We start from the raw sequence: 18,347 nt of genomic DNA on the forward strand, positions 1-18,347 counted from the left end.
ACATCAGTGATCTTCAGGTCGGAGCTCTAGAAAGAGGCCTGAGTTCCCCACTTGGAATTCTGAGTTGGATGACCGTTCAAAACGTTTTACCCCAGTCGGAGCTCGTTATTTTCCCAGTTCCGAGTTCCCAGTTGTCTTGAACTCACTGAAGCCTGATATTTCCCAGTTCCGAGTTCCCAGTTGTCTTGAACTCACTGAAGCCTGAGATTTCCCAGTTCCGAGTTCCCAGTTGTCTTGAACTCACTGAAGCCTGAGATTTCCCAGTTCCGAGTTCCCAGTTGTCTTGAACTCACTGAAGCCTGAGATTTCCCAGTTCCCAGTTCCCAGTTGTCTTGAACTCACTGAAGCCTGAGATTTCCCAGTTCCCAGTTCCCAGTTGTCTTGAACTCACTGAAGCCTGAGATTTCCCAGTTCCCAGTTCCCAGTTGTCTTGAACTCACTGAAGCCTGAGATTTCCCAGTTCCCAGTTCCCAGTTGTCTTGAACTCACTGAAGCCTGAGATTTCCCAGTTCCGAGTTCCCAGTTGTCTTAAACTCACTGATGCCTGAGATTTCCCAGTTCCGAGTTCCCAGTTGTCTTGAACTCACTGAAGCCTGAGATTTCCCAGTTCCGAGTTCCCAGTTGTCTTGAACTCACTGAAGCCTGAGATTTCCCAGTTCCGAGTTCCCAGTTGTCTTGAACTCACTGAAGCCTGAGATTTCCCAGTTCCGAGTTCCCAGTTGTCTTGAACTCACTGAAGCCTGAGATTTCCGAGTTCTCAGTTGTCTTGAACTCACTGAAGCCTGAGATTTCCCAGTTCCGAGTTCCCAGTTGTCTTGAACTCACTGAAGCCTGAGATTTCCCAGTTCCGAGTTCCCAGTCGTCTTGAACTCACTGAAGCCTGAGATTTCCCAGTTCCGAGTTCCCAGTCATCTTGAACTCACTGAAGCCTGAGATTTCCCAGTTCTGAGTTTCCAGTTGTTTTGAAATGCGGCAGAAGTCATGCTGGATTGACAGCGTGGACAATGCATTCAACCTTTTCTGACCCATTGTGATACATGTGAATGTTTATCCTTTTAAGCTTGGAAAAGAGACCCTTAAACCCAGACCTGGACCACACACCCACTCCACTGAATAGCAGGCTAATGATTGCTTTGCAATGCTTGCAGTTAGCCACTGATTCCTTCAAAACCACTCATTGCTGAATTTGCGATTTCCAACTTGTGTAATGTTTATGTCCAATGGCCGATGAACACCGATACGTTTTATAATTTATTTTCATGGATTGAAAAGGATTTGCCAGTAGATTGTCAATTTGATTCATGATGATGATTGCTTCTCTAGCTTGCTAGCTATGATTTTGAAAGTATGATGTTGACATGTACAAGTACAAAGCTACGGTAGATATCATTTTATCTTTGGCCAATGACTTTGAGCCTTCTTGGATGGGCACTTCTAATGGAACTCTATGGCAGCACCCGAGGGGCTTGAATTTTCGAGCTCTCCCCGTAGATTGTGAGGTGACGTGGTGTCCCCATGAGTGACAGAACACTGAGCCAATCATGGCGCAACTACAGAACATTACCAACCCCTACGCTCCGTATTTTTCTGCTGGCTGCCCCACCACCACAGAAAGCACTGACATGAAGGTCAGTCAATCCGTAAAATGTCAAGAACTTTTAAAGTTTCTTCAAGTGCAGTCGCAAAAACAATCAAGCATGGCTACCACAGCATTCTGTATTTCCCACCGTGAAGCATGGAGGAGGAGGTGAGATGGTGTGATGCTGCTTTGCTGGTGACACCCTGTGATTTATTTAGAATTCAAGGCACACTTAACCAGCATGGCTACCACAGCATTCTGCAGCGATACGCTGCAGCATTCCAGGTGGAGCTGGTTGAGAGAATGTCAAGAGTGTGCAAAGCTGTCATTAAGGCAAAGGGTGGCAACTTTGAAGAATCTCAAATATAAAATATATTATGATTTGTTTAACACTTTTTTTTGGTAACTACCTGATTCCATGTGTGTTATTTCATAGTTTCGATATTTTCACTATTATTCTACAATGTAGTAGGTGTGTCCAATCTTTTCACTGGTGCTGTGTATATTATAATCTTTGTGTGGACAGGTGGGGCTCTGCGCTACCTGCCCTGAATGACGGGTCGCCACTGGTGCTACTTATCTGTCCTATCGATATAGGACCGTTCAATTCTATTTTATTATTTTATATTCCAACTGTCTGAATTTAAATCATAACATTTCTCTATTCTCTTCTTCTTCTTGGGTTGAATGTATAATTAATTAGACAACTTGACTATTTGGTTTTGAAACTTTTAGCTTTGTAATAAATAAATTAAATTTCCCCCTAAGCAGAAGAAACAGGAAGTAGGAAGTAGGAAATAACACTGCAACATCAATAGAACTTAAACGAAGCCCCTAGACCTTCTCGATGCTGTAGTTCACCGGTTTATATAAACCTATTATTACTCAAATCACACCAACTTGAAGTTGAACCTACTGGCTTATCAAAACCAACCCAAATCACACCACATTGAAGTTGAACCTACTGGCTTATCAAAACCAACCCAAATCACACCACATTGAAGTTGAACCTACTGGCTTATCAAAACCAACCTAAATCAAACCAGCTTGAAGTTGAACCTATTGGCTTATCAAAACCAACCCAAATCACACCACATTGAAGTTGAACCTACTGGCTTATCAAAACCAACCTAAATCAAACCAGTGTAACGGAGACGCTGTGAGTTGAGAAGCAGGTGCAACGTTCAATAAGACAGGAACAGACTGAGGAAGGAACCCCAGGGAGGGAGGTAATGGAGTCCAGGTGAGTGTCATAACGTAATGATGGATCCCAGGAACAGACTGAGGAAGGAACCCCAGGGAGGGAGGTAATGGAGTCCAGGTGAGTATCATAACGTAATGATGGATCCCAGGAACAGACTGAGGAAGGAACCCCAGGGAGGGAGGTAATGGAGTCCAGGTGAGTATCATAACGTAATGATGGATCCCAGGAACAGACTGAGGAAGGAACCCCAGGGAGGGAGGTAATGGAGTCCAGGTGAGTATCATAACGTAATGATGGATCCCAGGAATAGACTGAGGAAGGAACCCCAGGGAGGGAGGTAATGGAGTCTAGGTGAATATCATAACATAATGATGGATCCCAGGAACCGATTGAGGAAGGAACCCCAGGGAGGGAGGTAATGGAGTCTAGGTGAGTGTCATAACATAATGATGGATCCCAGGAACCGATTGAGGAAGGAACCCCAGGGAGGGAGGTAATGGAGTCTAGGTGAGTATCATAACGTAATGATGGATCCCAGGAACCGATTGAGGAAGGAACCCCAGGGAGGGAGGTAATGGAGTCTAGGTGAGTATCATAACGTAATGATGGATCCCAGGAACCGATTGAGGAAGGAACCCCAGGGAGGGAGGTAATGGAGTTTAGGTGAGTGTCATAATGTAATGATGGATCCCAGGAACCGATTGAGGAAGGAACCCCAGGGAGGGAGGTAATGGAGTCCAGGTGAGTGTCATAACGTAATGATGGATCCCAGGAACAGACTGAGGAAGGAACCCCAGTGAAGGAGGTAATGGAGTCCAGGTGAGTATCATAACGTAATGATGGATCCCAGGAACTGACTGAGGAAGGAACCCCAGGGAGGGAGGTAATGGAGTCCAGGTCATAACGTAATGATGGATCCCAGGAACCGACTGAGGAAGGAACCCCAGGGAGGGAGGTAATGGAGTCCAGGTCATAACGTAATGATGGATCCCAGGAACCGACTGAGGAAGGAACCCCAGGGAGGGATGTAATGGAGTCCAGGTCATAACGAAATGATGGATCCCAGTACCAGACTGAGGAAGGAACCCCAGGGAGGGAGGTAATGGAGTCCAGGTGAGTATCATAACGTAATGATGGATCCCAGGAACCGACTGAGGAAGGAACCCCAGGGAGGGAGGTAATGGAGTCCAGGTGAGTATCATAACGTAATGATAGATCCCAGGAACAGACTGAGGAAGGAACCCCAGGGAGGGAGGTAATGGAGTCCAGGTCATAACGTAATGATGGATCCCAGGAACAGACTGAGGAAGGAACCCCAGGGAGGGAGGTAATGGAGTCCAGGTCATAACGTAATGATGGATCCCAGGAACCGACTGAGGAAGGAACCCCAGGGAGGGAGGTAATGGAGTCCAGGTGAGTATCATAACGTAATGATGGATCCCAGGAACTGACTGAGGAAGGAACCCCAGGGAGGGAGGTAATGGAGTCCAGGTCATAACGTAATGATGGATCCCAGGAACCGACTGAGGAAAGAACCCCAGGGAGGGAGGTAATGGAGTCCAGGTCATAACGTAATGATGGATCCCAGGAACCGACTGAGGAAGGAACCCCAGGGAGGGAGGTAATGGAGTCCAGGTCATAACGTAATGATGGATCCCAGGAACAGACTGAGGAAGGAACCCCAGGGAGGGAGGTAATGGAGTCCAGGTGAGTATCATAACGTAATGATGGATCCCAGGAACAGACTGAGGAAGGAACCCCAGGGAGGGAGGTAATGGTGTCCAGGTGAGTATCATAACGTAATGATGGATCCCAGGAACAGACTGAGGAAGGAACCCCAGGGAGGGGGGTAATGGAGTCCAGGTGAGTATCATAACGTAATGATGGATCCCAGGAACAGACTGAGGAAGGAACCCCAGGGAGGGAGGTAATGGAGTCCAGGTCATAACGTAATGATGGATCCCAGGAACCGACTGAGGAAGGAACCCCAGGGAGGGAGGTAATGGAGTCCAGGTGAGTATCATAACGTAATGATGGATCCCAGGACCCGACTGAGGAAGGAACCCCAGGGAGGGAGGTAATGGAGTCCAGGTCATAACGTAATGATGGATCCCAGGAACAGACTGAGGAAGGAACCCCAGGGAGGGAGGTAATGGAGTGCAGGTCATAACGTAATGATGGATCCCAGGAACCGACTGAGGAAGGAACCCCAGGGAGGGAGGTAATGGAGTCCAGGTCATAACGTAATGATGGATCCCAGGAACAGACTGAGGAAGGAACCCCAGGGAGGGAGGTAATGGAGTCCAGGTGAGTATCATAACGTAATGATGGATCCCAGGAACAGACTGAGGAAGGAACCCCAGGGAGGGAGGTAATGGAGTCCAGGTGAGTATCATAACGTAATGATGGATCCCAGGAACCGACTAAGGAAGGAACCCCAGGGAGGGAGGTAATGGAGTCCAGGTGAGTATCATAATGTAATGATGGATCCCAGGACCCGACTGAGGAAGGAACCCCAGGGAGGGAGGTAATGGAGTCCAGGTCATAACGTAATGATGGATCCCAGGAACAGACTGAGGAAGGAACCCCAGGGAGGGAGGTAATGGAGTCCAGGTGAGTATCATAACGTAATGATGGATCCCAGGAACCAACTAAGGAAGGAACCCCAGGGAGGGAGGTAATGGAGTCCAGGTGAGTATCATAACGTAATGATGGATCCCAGGAACCGACTAAGGAAGGAACCCCAGGGAGGGAGGTAATGGAGTCCAGGTGAGTATCATAATGTAATGATGGATCCCAGGACCCGACTGAGGAAGGAACCCCAGGGAGGGAGGTAATGGAGTCCAGGTCATAACGTAATGATGGATCCCAGGAACAGACTGAGGAAGGAACCCCAGGGAGGGAGGTAATGGAGTCCAGGTGAGTATCATAACGTAATGATGGATCCCAGGAACCAACTAAGGAAGGAACCCCAGGGAGGGAGGTAATGGAGTCCAGGTGAGTATCATAATGTAATGATGGATCCCAGGACCCGACTGAGGAAGGAACCCCAGGGAGGGAGGTAATGGAGTCCAGGTCATAACGTAATGATGGATCCCAGGAACAGACTGAGGAAGGAACCCCAGGGAGGGAGATAATGGAGTCCAGGTGAGTGTCATAACGTAATGATGGATCCCAGGAACGGTGTACCGGCGACGTCGAACGCCGGAGTGGAAGAGATGGAGTAGACCCAAATCCTACACCCATTCATCACTGTTTATCTGTGTATTGAGATGGAAAGATATGTATATGTTTGTATTTGAATGAAGGTATTATGTCTCTCTAATATGCATTTCCAGGCCGTGTATCTCCTCTCTCTGCCGTCATCCTGTATATACTAACAGGGCCGTTGTTGCTTAGAAACCAGCCACGACTGTCACGACCAGCTGTGTGTGTGTGTGTGTGTGTGTGTGTGTGTGTGTGTGTGTGTGTGTGTGTGTGTGTGTGTGTGTGTGTGTGTGTGTGTGTGTGTGTGTGTGTGTGTGTGTGTGTGTGTGTGTGTGTGTGTGTGTGTGTGTGTGTGACTATGAGAATGTTCTAGGGCCAAGAAATATATTCTTCCCCACAACAACAGCTTTCTTCTTAAAAGTTTATCATAAGGGCTTTCTGTCTCTCTTGGTTTCTACAGTTGAAGTCAGAAGTTTACATAAACTTTGGAAGGACTGGTGCACTTCACAAAATAGATGGCATCATGAGGTAGGAAAATTATGCGGATATATTGAAGCAACATCTCAAGACATCAATCAGGAAGTTAAAGCTTGGTCGCAAATGGGTCTTCCAAATGGACAATGACCCCAAGCATACTTCCAAAGTTGTGGCAAAATGTCTTAAGGACAATAAAGTCAAAGTATTGGAGTGGCCATCACAAAGCCCTGACCTCAATCCTATAGAAAATATGTGGGCAGAACTGAAAAACGGTGTGCGAGCAAGGAGGCCTACAAACCTGACTCAGTTATACCAGCTCTGTCAGGAGGAATGAGCCAAAATTCACCCAACTTATTGTGAGAAGGTTGTGGAAGGCTACCCGATACGTTTGACCCAAGTTAAACCATTTATAGGCAATGCTACCAAATACTAATTGAGTGTATGTAAACTTCTGACCCACTGGGAACGTGATGAAAGAAATAAAAGCTGAAATAAGTAATTCTCTCTACTATTATTCTGACATTTCACATTCGGAAAATAAAGTGGGTCAGAATTTTTTTAAATGTCAGGAATTGTGAAAAAACTGAGTTTAAATGTATTTGGCTAAAGGTTTATGTAAACTTCTGACTTCAACTGCATATCTATCTGGTATTAAACTAAAATCATACTCACAATTGATTAAATCCTTCATTAAAGGGGCAATGGGCAGTAGAAACAATAACAAAGCATGATCCCCGCCCCTGTTTTGGTAAAAAAAAAACTGAGGGATGAGGGTGGAGTAATGTATGAATGCTAGGTCTGACCGGTCATGATATGGCCAGCAGGTGGCCTAGCAGTTAGAGTACTAGACCAGTAACTAAGATGTTGCTCGTTCAAATCCCTGATCCAACAAGGTGAAAAATTTGCCCATCTACCCTAGAAACATGACTCTAATTGCTCCAGGGTTGCCGTTGGTAACGGCTGGTAACTGCCCCCCAGAAGGAGGAGTTGGGATAATGTCTGGCTGTGACACCGCCCCCAGAAGGGGGAGGTGGGATAATGGCTGGCTGTGACCCCGCACCCATGAGGGGGAATTGGGATAAAGGCTGGCTGTGACCCCGCCCCCAGAAGGGGGAGTTGGGATAATGGCTGGCTGTGACCCCGCCCCCAGAAGGGGGAGTTGGGATAACGGCTGGCTGTGACCCCGCCCCCAGAACGGGGAGTTGGGATAACGGCTGGCTGTGACCCCGCCCCCAGAAGGAGTTTGGATAACGGCTGGCTGTGACCCCGCCCCCAGAAAAGGGAGTTGGGATAACAGCTGGCTGTGACCCCGCCCCCAGAAGGGAGAGTTGGGATAACGGCTGGCTGTGACCCCGCCCCCAGAAGAGGGAGTTGGGATAACAGCTGGCTGTGACCCCGCCCCCAGAAGAGGGAGTTGGGATAAATGGCTGGCTGTGACCCCGCCCCCAGAAGGGGGAGTTGGGATAACGGCTGGCTGTGACCCCGCCCCCAGAAGGGGGAGTTGGGATAACAGCTGGCTGTGACCCCGCCCCCAGAAGAGGGAGTTGGGATAAATGGCTGGCTGTGACCCCGCCCCCAGAAGAGGGAGTTGGGATAACAGCTGGCTGTGACCCCGCCCCCAGAAGAGGGAGTTGGGATAAATGGCTGGCTGTGACCCCGCCCCCAGAAGGGGGAGTTGGGATAATGTCTGGCTGTGACCCCGCCCCCAGAAGGGGGAGTTGGGATAACGGCTGGCTGTGACCCCGCCCCCAGAAGGGGGAGTTGGGATAACGGCTGGCTGTGACCCCGCCCCCAGAAGGGGGAGTTGGGATAACGGCTGGCTGTGACCCCGCCCCCAGAAGGGGGAGTTGGGATAACGGCTGGCTGTGACCCCGCCCCCAGAAGGAGTTTGGATAACGGCTGGCTGTGACCCCGCCCCCAGAAGAGGGAGTTGGGATAACAGCTGGCTGTGACCCCGCCCCCAGAAGAGGGAGTTGGGATAACGGCTGGCTGTGACCCCGCCCCCAGAAGGAGTTTGGATAACGGCTGGCTGTGACCCCGCCCCCAGAAGAGGGAGTTGGGATAACAGCTGGCTGTGACCCCGCCCCCAGAAGGGGGAGTTGGGATAACGGCTGGCTGTGACCCCGCCCCCAGAAGGGGGAGTTGGGATAACGGCTGGCTGTGACCCCGCCCCCAGAAGGGGGAGTTGGGATAACGGCTGGCTGTGACCCCGCCCCCAGAAGGGGGAGTTGGGATAACGGCTGGCTGTGACCCCGCCCCCAGAAGGGGTAGTTGGGATAACGGCTGGCTGTGACCCCGCCCCCAGAAGGGGGAGTTGGGATAACGGCTGGCTGTGACCCCGCCCCCAGAAGGGGGAGTTGGGATAACAGCTGGCTGTGACCCCGCCCCCAGAAGAGGGAGTTGGGATAACGGCTGGCTGTGACCCCGCCCCCAGAAGGGGGAGTTGGGATAACGGCTGGCTGTGACCCCGCCCCCAGAAGGGGGAGTTGGGATAACGGCTGGCTGTGACCCCGCCCCCAGAAGAGGGAGTTGGGATAACGGCTGGCTGTGACCCCGCCCCCAGAAGAGGGAGTTGGGATAACGGCTGGCTGTGACCCCGCCCCCAGAAGAGGGAGTTGGGATAACGGCTGGCTGTGACCCCGCCCCCAGAAGGGGGAGTTGGGATAACAGCTGGCTGTGACCCCGCCCCCAGAAGGGGGAGTTGGGATAACGGCTGGCTGTGACCCCGCCCCCAGAAGGGGGAGTTGGGATAACGGCTGGCTGTGATCCCGCCCCCAGAAGGGGGAGTTGGGATAACAGCTGGCTGTGACCCCGCCCCCAGAAGGGGGAGTTGGGATAACGGCTGGCTGTGACCCCGCAGGACTAATAAAAGCTCAATATGATAATTTGTTAGTGTTTGTTTATATTTACTTTATTTACAAACATCGGAATAAAACAAGTTTTTTTCAAGGGGGGGTTCTGATGGAGTGTGACAGTTGAACTGAGATCATGAGGCATTTATAAGTTATATTCTTCAACAATCTATGAATTGATATATAATGAATTTTTATTTATTTATTATGTAACTGCTGATTCCTCCTTTAATTCCCAAACGTTATATTTTAAAATCATCCCTTAGTTCTAGAATCCTCTCCCAGCACATCATACCGTCTCACACAGCCTTCTCTGGAGGTACACCATTGGTCAGCAGTCACCTAGGTCACACACTCCCCAGGGCCCTTAACCAATAGGACGTTCTATCCCAGATGCTACCTGTCCTCACCATCTGTCTAAGACTGTATCCCAAATGGTAGCATATTCCCTATATAGTGCACTTCTTCCTTATATAATGCGCTGCTTGACCCGATGACTCTGGTCAAAAGTAGTGCACTCTATAGGGAAAAGGGTGCCATTTGGGACGAAACCCACGCATTGTCCTGTCAGGTACTTGTAGTGTACTTGGTGGGTACTTAGGCTTCGTGCCACACTGTTAGATGTCATTTGGTCGATGGCAGAGGTACGCAGTGAGGTGGAGACTAGTTCTCTAGGTCTAGGAGCCCCACAGTCGGCAGATTACCCTCAGCTACCACACCCTGCTGCAGACCCTACGCTGCCTGTAGCAGAGCCCCTGAAGGTACCGGAGGACCTCCAGCCAGAGACACAGGCTGAGCCTGACACCTGTCCACTGCCACCCAGGAGGATGTGGGAGGACAGCTTCGACACAGAGAAGTGAGTTATATTCTAGAAGGGGTTCTGTCTGTGTTCTATTAGGTGTTCTGTGTTCTAAAGTGTTTCCTGAGCGTTCTGTCAAATGTTATAGTCTAGTGTGTTTTGTGTTCTAGAGTGTTCAGCTGTTTTAATCTTGAGTGTTCTGTCTCTGTTCTAGTCTAGTGTTCTGTGTTCTAGAGGGTTCTGTCTATATTATAGTCTAGTGTTCTGTGTTCTAGAGGGTTCTGTCTATATTATAGTCTAGTGTTCTGTGTTCTAGAGGGTTCTGTCTGTGTACTAGTCTAGTGTTCTGTGTTCTAGAGGGTTCTGTCTGTGTACTAGTCTAGTGTTCTGTGTTCTAGAGGGTTCTGTCTATATTATAGTCTAGTGTTCTGTGTTCTCAAAGGTTCTGTCGGTGTAATAGTTTAATGTTTGTGTTTCAGACTAAGTGTTCCGTCTGTGTTCTAATGTTCTGTGTTCTCGAGGGTTCTGTCTGTGTTGTAGTCTAGTGCTCTAATCAAGAGGGTTCTGTCTGTGTTGTAGTCTAATGTGCTAATCTAGAGGGTTCTGTCTGTGTTGTAGTCTAGTGCTCTAATCTAGAGGGTTCTGTCTGTGTTGTAGTCTAGTGCTCTAATCTAGAGGGTTCTGTCTGTGTTGTAGTCTAGTGCTCTAATCAAGAGGGTTCTGTCTGTGTTGTAGTCTAGTGATCTAATCTAGAGGGTTCTGTCTGTGTTGTAGTCTAGTGTTCTAATCTAGAGGGTTCTGTCTGTGTTGAAGTCTAGTGTTCTAATCTAGAGGGTTCTGTCTGCTTTCTAGAATGGGATAGAATCATCGGCAGGAAAGTGATAACTAATATAGTTCACCGTCTTTAAAATGGGTTGTTGTGAGAGTTATCAATCATATCAGATCCACATTTCACAGACAGGCTACACACACACACCCGCACACACACACACACACACACACACACACACACACCTGCACGCACGCACACACACACACACACACACACACACACACACACACACACACACACACACACACACACACACACACACACACACACACACACACACACACACACACACACACACACACACACACACACACACGCACAGGCAATGTGTTACTATTAGCTTTTTACTTTTGCTCATTTTGAACTCTGCATTGTTGGAAAGTCTACCCCTGTTGTATTTGGAGCATGTGACAAATAAAATTAGATTTTACACCCCCCCCCCCCCCCACCACCACCACCACACACTCACACACGTTACACCCCCCCCCCCCCCCCCACACACACACACACTACACCCCCCTCCGCCACACACACACACGTTACACCCCCCACCACCACCACACACTCACACACGTTACACCCCCCCCACACACACACACTACACCCCCCCCCACTGCCACACACACACATGTTACACCCCCACACTGCCACACTCACACACGTTACCACCCCCCCCACACTGCCACACACACACACACGTTACACCCCCCCCCCACCACACTAACTCTGTGTATTCTCCTCTACCAGTTACTCAGCAGTGTCGTGGAGGCAGTATTTTGACCAGTCAGAGGACATCCCAGTAGGACCGTCAGAGACCAGAGATGTGTTCAGGGTCTACAGGAACGGGACTGATGGACCTCTACTGGTTCTGCTGCACGGAGGAGGACACTCTGCCTTGTCCTGGGCTGTTTTTACTGTGAGTCCACTATCTTTACAATTATTATCTACAGCTCGGTGAACAACGTTCACAATCCTGTAAGGTTACATGTGTTCCCCTTAGTTCAGTCCTGTCTGACCCATTACTCTGAACCATTACTCTAAACTAATCCATTACTCTAAACCATTACTCTAAACCATTACTCTAAACTAATCCATTACTCTAAACTAATCCATTACTCTAAACTGAACCATTACTCTAAACTAAACCATTACTCTAAACTAAACCATTACTCTAAACCATTACTCTAAACTATTACTCTAAACTGAACCATTACTCTAAACTAAACCATTACTCTAAACTAAACCATTACTCTAAACTGAACCATTACTCTGAACCATTACTCTAAACCATTACTCTAAACTGAACAATTACTCTAAACCATTACTCTAAACTGAACCATTACTCTAAACCATTACTCTAAACTAAACCATTACTCTAAACTGAACCATTACTCTAAACCATTACCCTAAACTAATCCATTACTCTAAACCATTACTCTAAACTAAACCATTACTCTAATCCATTACTCTAAACTAAACCATTACTCTAAACTAAACCATTACTCTAAACTGAACCATTACTCTAAACCATTACTCTAAACTGAACCATTACTCTAAACCATTACTCTAAACTGAACCATTACTCTAAACCATTACTCTAATCCATTACTCTAAAGTGAACTATTACTCTAAACTAAACCATTACTCTAAACTAAACCATTACTCTAAACTGAACCATTACACTAAACTAAACCATTACTCTAAACCATTACTCTAAACTAAACCATTACTCTAAACCATTACTCTAAACTAAACCATTACTCTAAACTAATCCATTACTCTAAACCATTACCCTAAACTAATCCATTACTCTAAACCATTACTCTAAACTAATCCATTACTCTAAACTAAACAATTACTCTAAACCATTACTCTAAACTAATCCATTACTCTAAACTAATCCATTACTCTAAACCATTACTCTAAACGAATCCATTACTCTAAACTAATCCATTACCCTAAACTAATCCATTACTCTAAACCATTACTCTAAACTAAACCATTACTCTAATCCATTACTCTAAACTAAACCATTACTCTAAACTAAACCATTACTCTAAACTGAACCATTACTCTAAACCATTACTCTAAACTGAACCATTACTCTAAACCATTACTCTAAACTGAACCATTACTCTAAACCATTACTCTAATCCATTACTCTAATGTGAACTATTACTCTAAACTAATCCATTACTCTAAACTAAACAATTACTCTAAACCATTACTCTAAACTAATCCATTACTCTAAACTAATCCATTACTCTAAACTAATCCATTACTCTAAACCATTACTCTAAACTAATCAATTACTCTAAACTGAACCATTATTCTAAACTAAACCATTACTCTAAACTAATCCATTACTATAAACCATTACTCTAAACTAATCCATTACTCTAAACCATTACTCTAAACCATTACTCTAAACTAATCCATTACTCTAAACTAAACCATTACTCTAAACCATTACTCTAAACTATTACTCTAAACTAATCCATTACTCTAACTGAACCATTACTCTAAACTAATCCATTACTCTAAACTAAACCATTACTCTAAACTGAACCATTACTCTAAACCATTACTCTAAACCATTACTCTAAACTAATCCATTACTCTAAACTGAACCATTACTCTAAACTTAACCATTACTCTAATCTAAACCATTACTATAATCCATTACTCTAAACCATTACTCTAAGCTAATCCATTACTCTAATCCATTACTCTAAACTAAACCATTACTCTAAACTAAACCATTACTCTAATCCATTACTCTAATCCATTACTCTAAACCATTACTCTAAACTAATCCATTACTCTAATCCATTACTCTAAACTAAACCATTACTCTAAACTAAACCATTACTCTAATCCATTACTCTAAACTAAACCATTACTCTAAACTAAACCATTACTCTAAACTAAACCATTACTCTAAACTAAACCATTACTCTAATCCATTACTCTTAACTAATCCATTACTCTAAACTAAACCATTACTCTAAACTAACCATTACTCTAATCCATTACTCTAAACTAAACCATTACTCTAATCCATTACTCTAAAGTGAACTATTACTCTAAACTAAACCATTACTCTAAACTAAACCATTACTCTAAACTGAACCATTACACTAAACTAAACCATTACTCTAAACCATTACTCTAAACTAAACCATTACTCTAAACCATTACTCTAAACTAAACCATTACTCTAAACTAATCCATTACTCTAAACCATTACCCTAAACTAATCCATTACTCTAAACCATTACTCTAAACTAATCCATTACTCTAAACTAAACAATTACTCTAAACCATTACTCTAAACCATTACTCTAAACTAATCCATTACTCTAAACTAATCCATTACCCTAAACTAATCCATTACTCTAAACCATTACTCTAAACTAAACCATTACTCTAATCCATTACTCTAAACTAAACCATTACTCTAAACTAAACCATTACTCTAAACTGAACCATTACTCTAAACCATTACTCTAAACTGAACCATTACTCTAAACCATTACTCTAAACTGAACCATTACTCTAAACCATTACTCTAATCCATTACTCTAAAGTGAACTATTACTCTAAACTAAACCATTACTCTAAACTAAACCATTACTCTAAACTGAACCATTACACTAAACTAAACCATTACTCTAAACCATTACTCTAAACTAAACCATTACTCTAAACCATTACTCTAAACTAAACCATTACTCTAAACTAATCCATTACTCTAAACCATTACCCTAAACTAATCCATTACTCTAAACCATTACTCTAAACTAATCCATTACTCTAAACTAAACAATTACTCTAAACCATTACTCTAAACTAATCCATTACTCTAAACTAATCCATTACTCTAAACCATTACTCTAAACCATTACTCTAAACTAATCCATTACCTTAAACTAAACCATTACTCTAAACCATTACTCTAAACCATTACTCTAAACTATTACTCTAAACTAATCCATTACTCTAAACTGAACCATTACTCTAAACTAATCCATTACTCTAAACTAAACCATTACTCTAAACTGAACCATTACTCTAAACCATTACTCTAAACCATTACTCTAAACTAATCCATTACTCTAAACTAAACCATTACTCTAATCCATTACTATAAACCATTACTCTAAACTGAACCATTACTCTAAACTGAACCATTACTCTAAACTTAACCATTACTCTAATCTAAACCATTACTCTAATCCATTACTCTAAACCATTACTCTAAACTAATACATTACTCTAATCCATTACTCTAAACTAAACCATTACTCTAAACTAAACCATTACTCTAATCCATTACTCTAAACCATTACTCTAAACTAATCCATTACTCTAATCCATTACTCTAAACTAAACCATTACTCTAAACTAAACCATTACTCTAATCCATTACTCTAAACTAAACCATTACTCTAAACTAAACCATTACTCTAAACTAAACCATTACTCTAAACTAAACCATTACTCTAATCCATTACTCTAAACTAATCCATTACTCTAAACTAAACCATTACTCTAAACTAAACCATTACTCTAATACATTACTCTAAACTAAACCATTACTCTAATCCATTACTCTAAACTAAACCATTACTCTAAACCATTACTATAAACTGAACCATTACTCTAATCCGTTACTCTAAACTAAACCATTACTCTAAACTAAACCATTACTCTAATCCATTACTCTAAACTAATCCATTACTCTAAACTAAACCATTACTCTAAACTAAACCATTACTCTAATCCATTACTATAAACTAAACCATTACTCTAAACCATTACTCTAATCCATTACTCTAAAGTGAACTATTACTCTAAACTAAACCATTACTCTAAACTAAACCATTACTCTAAACTGAACCATTACACTAAACTAAACCATTACTCTAAACCATTACTCTAAACTAAACCATTACTCTAAACCATTACTCTAAACTAAACCATTACTCTAAACTAATCCATTACTCTAAACCATTACCCTAAACTAATCCATTACTCTAAACCATTACTCTAAACTAATCCATTACTCTAAACTAAACAATTACTCTAAACCATTACTCTAAACTAATCCATTACTCTAAACTAATCCATTACTCTAAACCATTACTCTAAACTAATCCATTACTCTAAACTAATCCATTACCCTAAACTAATCCATTACTCTAAACCATTACTCTAAACTAAACCATTACTCTAATCCATTACTCTAAACTAAACCATTACTCTAAACTAAACCATTACTCTAAACTGAACCATTACTCTAAACCATTACTCTAAACCATTACTCTAAACTGAACCATTACTCTAAACCATTACTCTAATCCATTACTCTAAAGTGAACTATTACTCTAAACTAAACCATTACTCTAAACTAAACCATTACTCTAAACTGAACCATTACACTAAACTAAACCATTACTCTAAACCATTACTCTAAACTAAACCATTACTCTAAACCATTACTCTAAACTAAACCATTACTCTAAACTAATCCATTACTCTAAACCATTACCCTAAACTAATCCATTACTCTAAACCATTACTCTAAACTAATCCATTACTCTAAACTAAACAATTACTCTAAACCATTACTCTAAACTAATCCATTACTCTAAACTAATCCATTACTCTAAACCATTACTCTAAACTAATCAATTACTCTAAACTGAACCATTATTCTAAACTAAACCATTACTCTAAACTAATCCATTACTCTAAACCATTACTCTAAACCATTACTCTAAACTAATCCATTACTCTAAACTAAACCATTACTCTAAACCATTACTCTAAACCATTACTCTAAACTATTACTCTAAACTAATCCATTACTCTAAACTGAACCATTACTCTAAACTAATCCATTACTCTAAACTAAACCATTACTCTAAACTGAACCATTACTCTAAACCATTACTCTAAACCATTACTCTAAACTAATCCATTACTCTAAACTAAACCATTACTCTAATCCATTACTGTAAACCATTACTCTAAACTGAACCATTACTCTAAACTGAACCATTACTCTAAACTTAACCATTACTCTAATCTAAACCATTACTCTAATCCATTACTCTAAACCATTACTCTAAACTAATACATTACTCTAATCCATTACTCTAAACTAAACCATTACTCTAAACTAAACCATGACTCTAATCCATTACTCTAATCCATTACTCTAAACCATTACTCTAAACTAATCCATTACTCTAATCCATTACTCTAAACTAAACCATTACTCTAAACTAAACCATTACTCTAATCCATTACTCTAAACTAAACCATTACTCTAAACTAAACCATTACTCTAAACTAAACCATTACTCTAAACTAAACCATTACTCTAATCCATTACTCTAAACTAATCCATTACTCTAAACTAAACCATTACTCTAAACTAAACCATTACTCTAATCCATTACTCTAAACTAAACCATTACTCTAATCCATTACTCTAAACTAAACCATTACTCTAAACCATTACTATAAACTGAACCATTACTCTAATCCGTTACTCTAAACTAAACCATTACTCTAAACTAAACCATTACTCTAATCCATTACTCTAAACTAAACCATTACTCTAATCCATTACTCTAAACTAAACCATTACTCTAAACCATTACTCTAAACTGAACCATTACTCTAAACCATTACTCTAAACTGAACCATTACTCTAAACCATTACTCTAATCCATTACTCTAAAGTGAACTATTACTCTAAACTAAACCATTACTCTAAACTAAACCATTACTCTAAACTGAACCATTACACTAAACTAAACCATTACTCTAAACCATTACTCTAATCCATTACTCTAATCCATTACTCTAAACCATTACTCTAATCCATTACTCTAATCCATTACTCTAAACTAATCCATTACTCTAAACTAAACCATTACTCTAATCCATTACTCTAAACTAAACCATTACTCTAAACTAAACCATTACTCTAATCCATTACTCTAAACTAAACCATTACTCTAATCCATTACTCTAAACTAAACCATTACTCTAAACCATTACTCTAATCCATTACTCTAAAGTGAACTATTACTCTAAACTAAACCATTACTCTAAACTAAACCATTACTCTAAACTGAACCATTACACTAAACTAAACCATCACTCTAAACCATTACTCTAAACTAAACCATTACTCTAACCATTACCCTAATCCATTACTCTAAACTAAACCATTACTCTAAACTAAACCATTACTCTAATCCATTACTCTAAACTAATCCATTACTCTAAACTAAACCATTACTCTAAACTAAACCATTACTCTAATCCATTACTCTAAACTAAACCATTACTCTAAACTAAACCATTACTCTAATCCA

At 42.4% G+C, this 18,347-nt stretch overlaps 1 protein-coding gene across 1 annotated transcript in view; it reads left to right on the forward strand.

Moving 5' to 3' along the window:
- Positions 1-9,931: 9,931 nt before the first annotated feature.
- LOC109881161 (protein phosphatase methylesterase 1) overlaps positions 9,932-18,347 on the forward strand; it is a 37,791-nt gene continuing 29,375 nt past the window's right edge. The window contains exons 1-2 of the mRNA XM_031791631.1: positions 9,932-10,175; positions 11,698-11,866. Of these exons, the coding sequence (XP_031647491.1) occupies positions 9,955-10,175; positions 11,698-11,866 (390 nt within the window). The 5' untranslated portion in view covers positions 9,932-9,954. The remainder of the gene's footprint in view (positions 10,176-11,697; positions 11,867-18,347) is intronic.

Source organism: Oncorhynchus kisutch, linkage group LG16 (assembly GCF_002021735.2).
Source record: "Oncorhynchus kisutch isolate 150728-3 linkage group LG16, Okis_V2, whole genome shotgun sequence".
Classification (NCBI taxonomy): domain Eukaryota; kingdom Metazoa; phylum Chordata; class Actinopteri; order Salmoniformes; family Salmonidae; genus Oncorhynchus; species Oncorhynchus kisutch.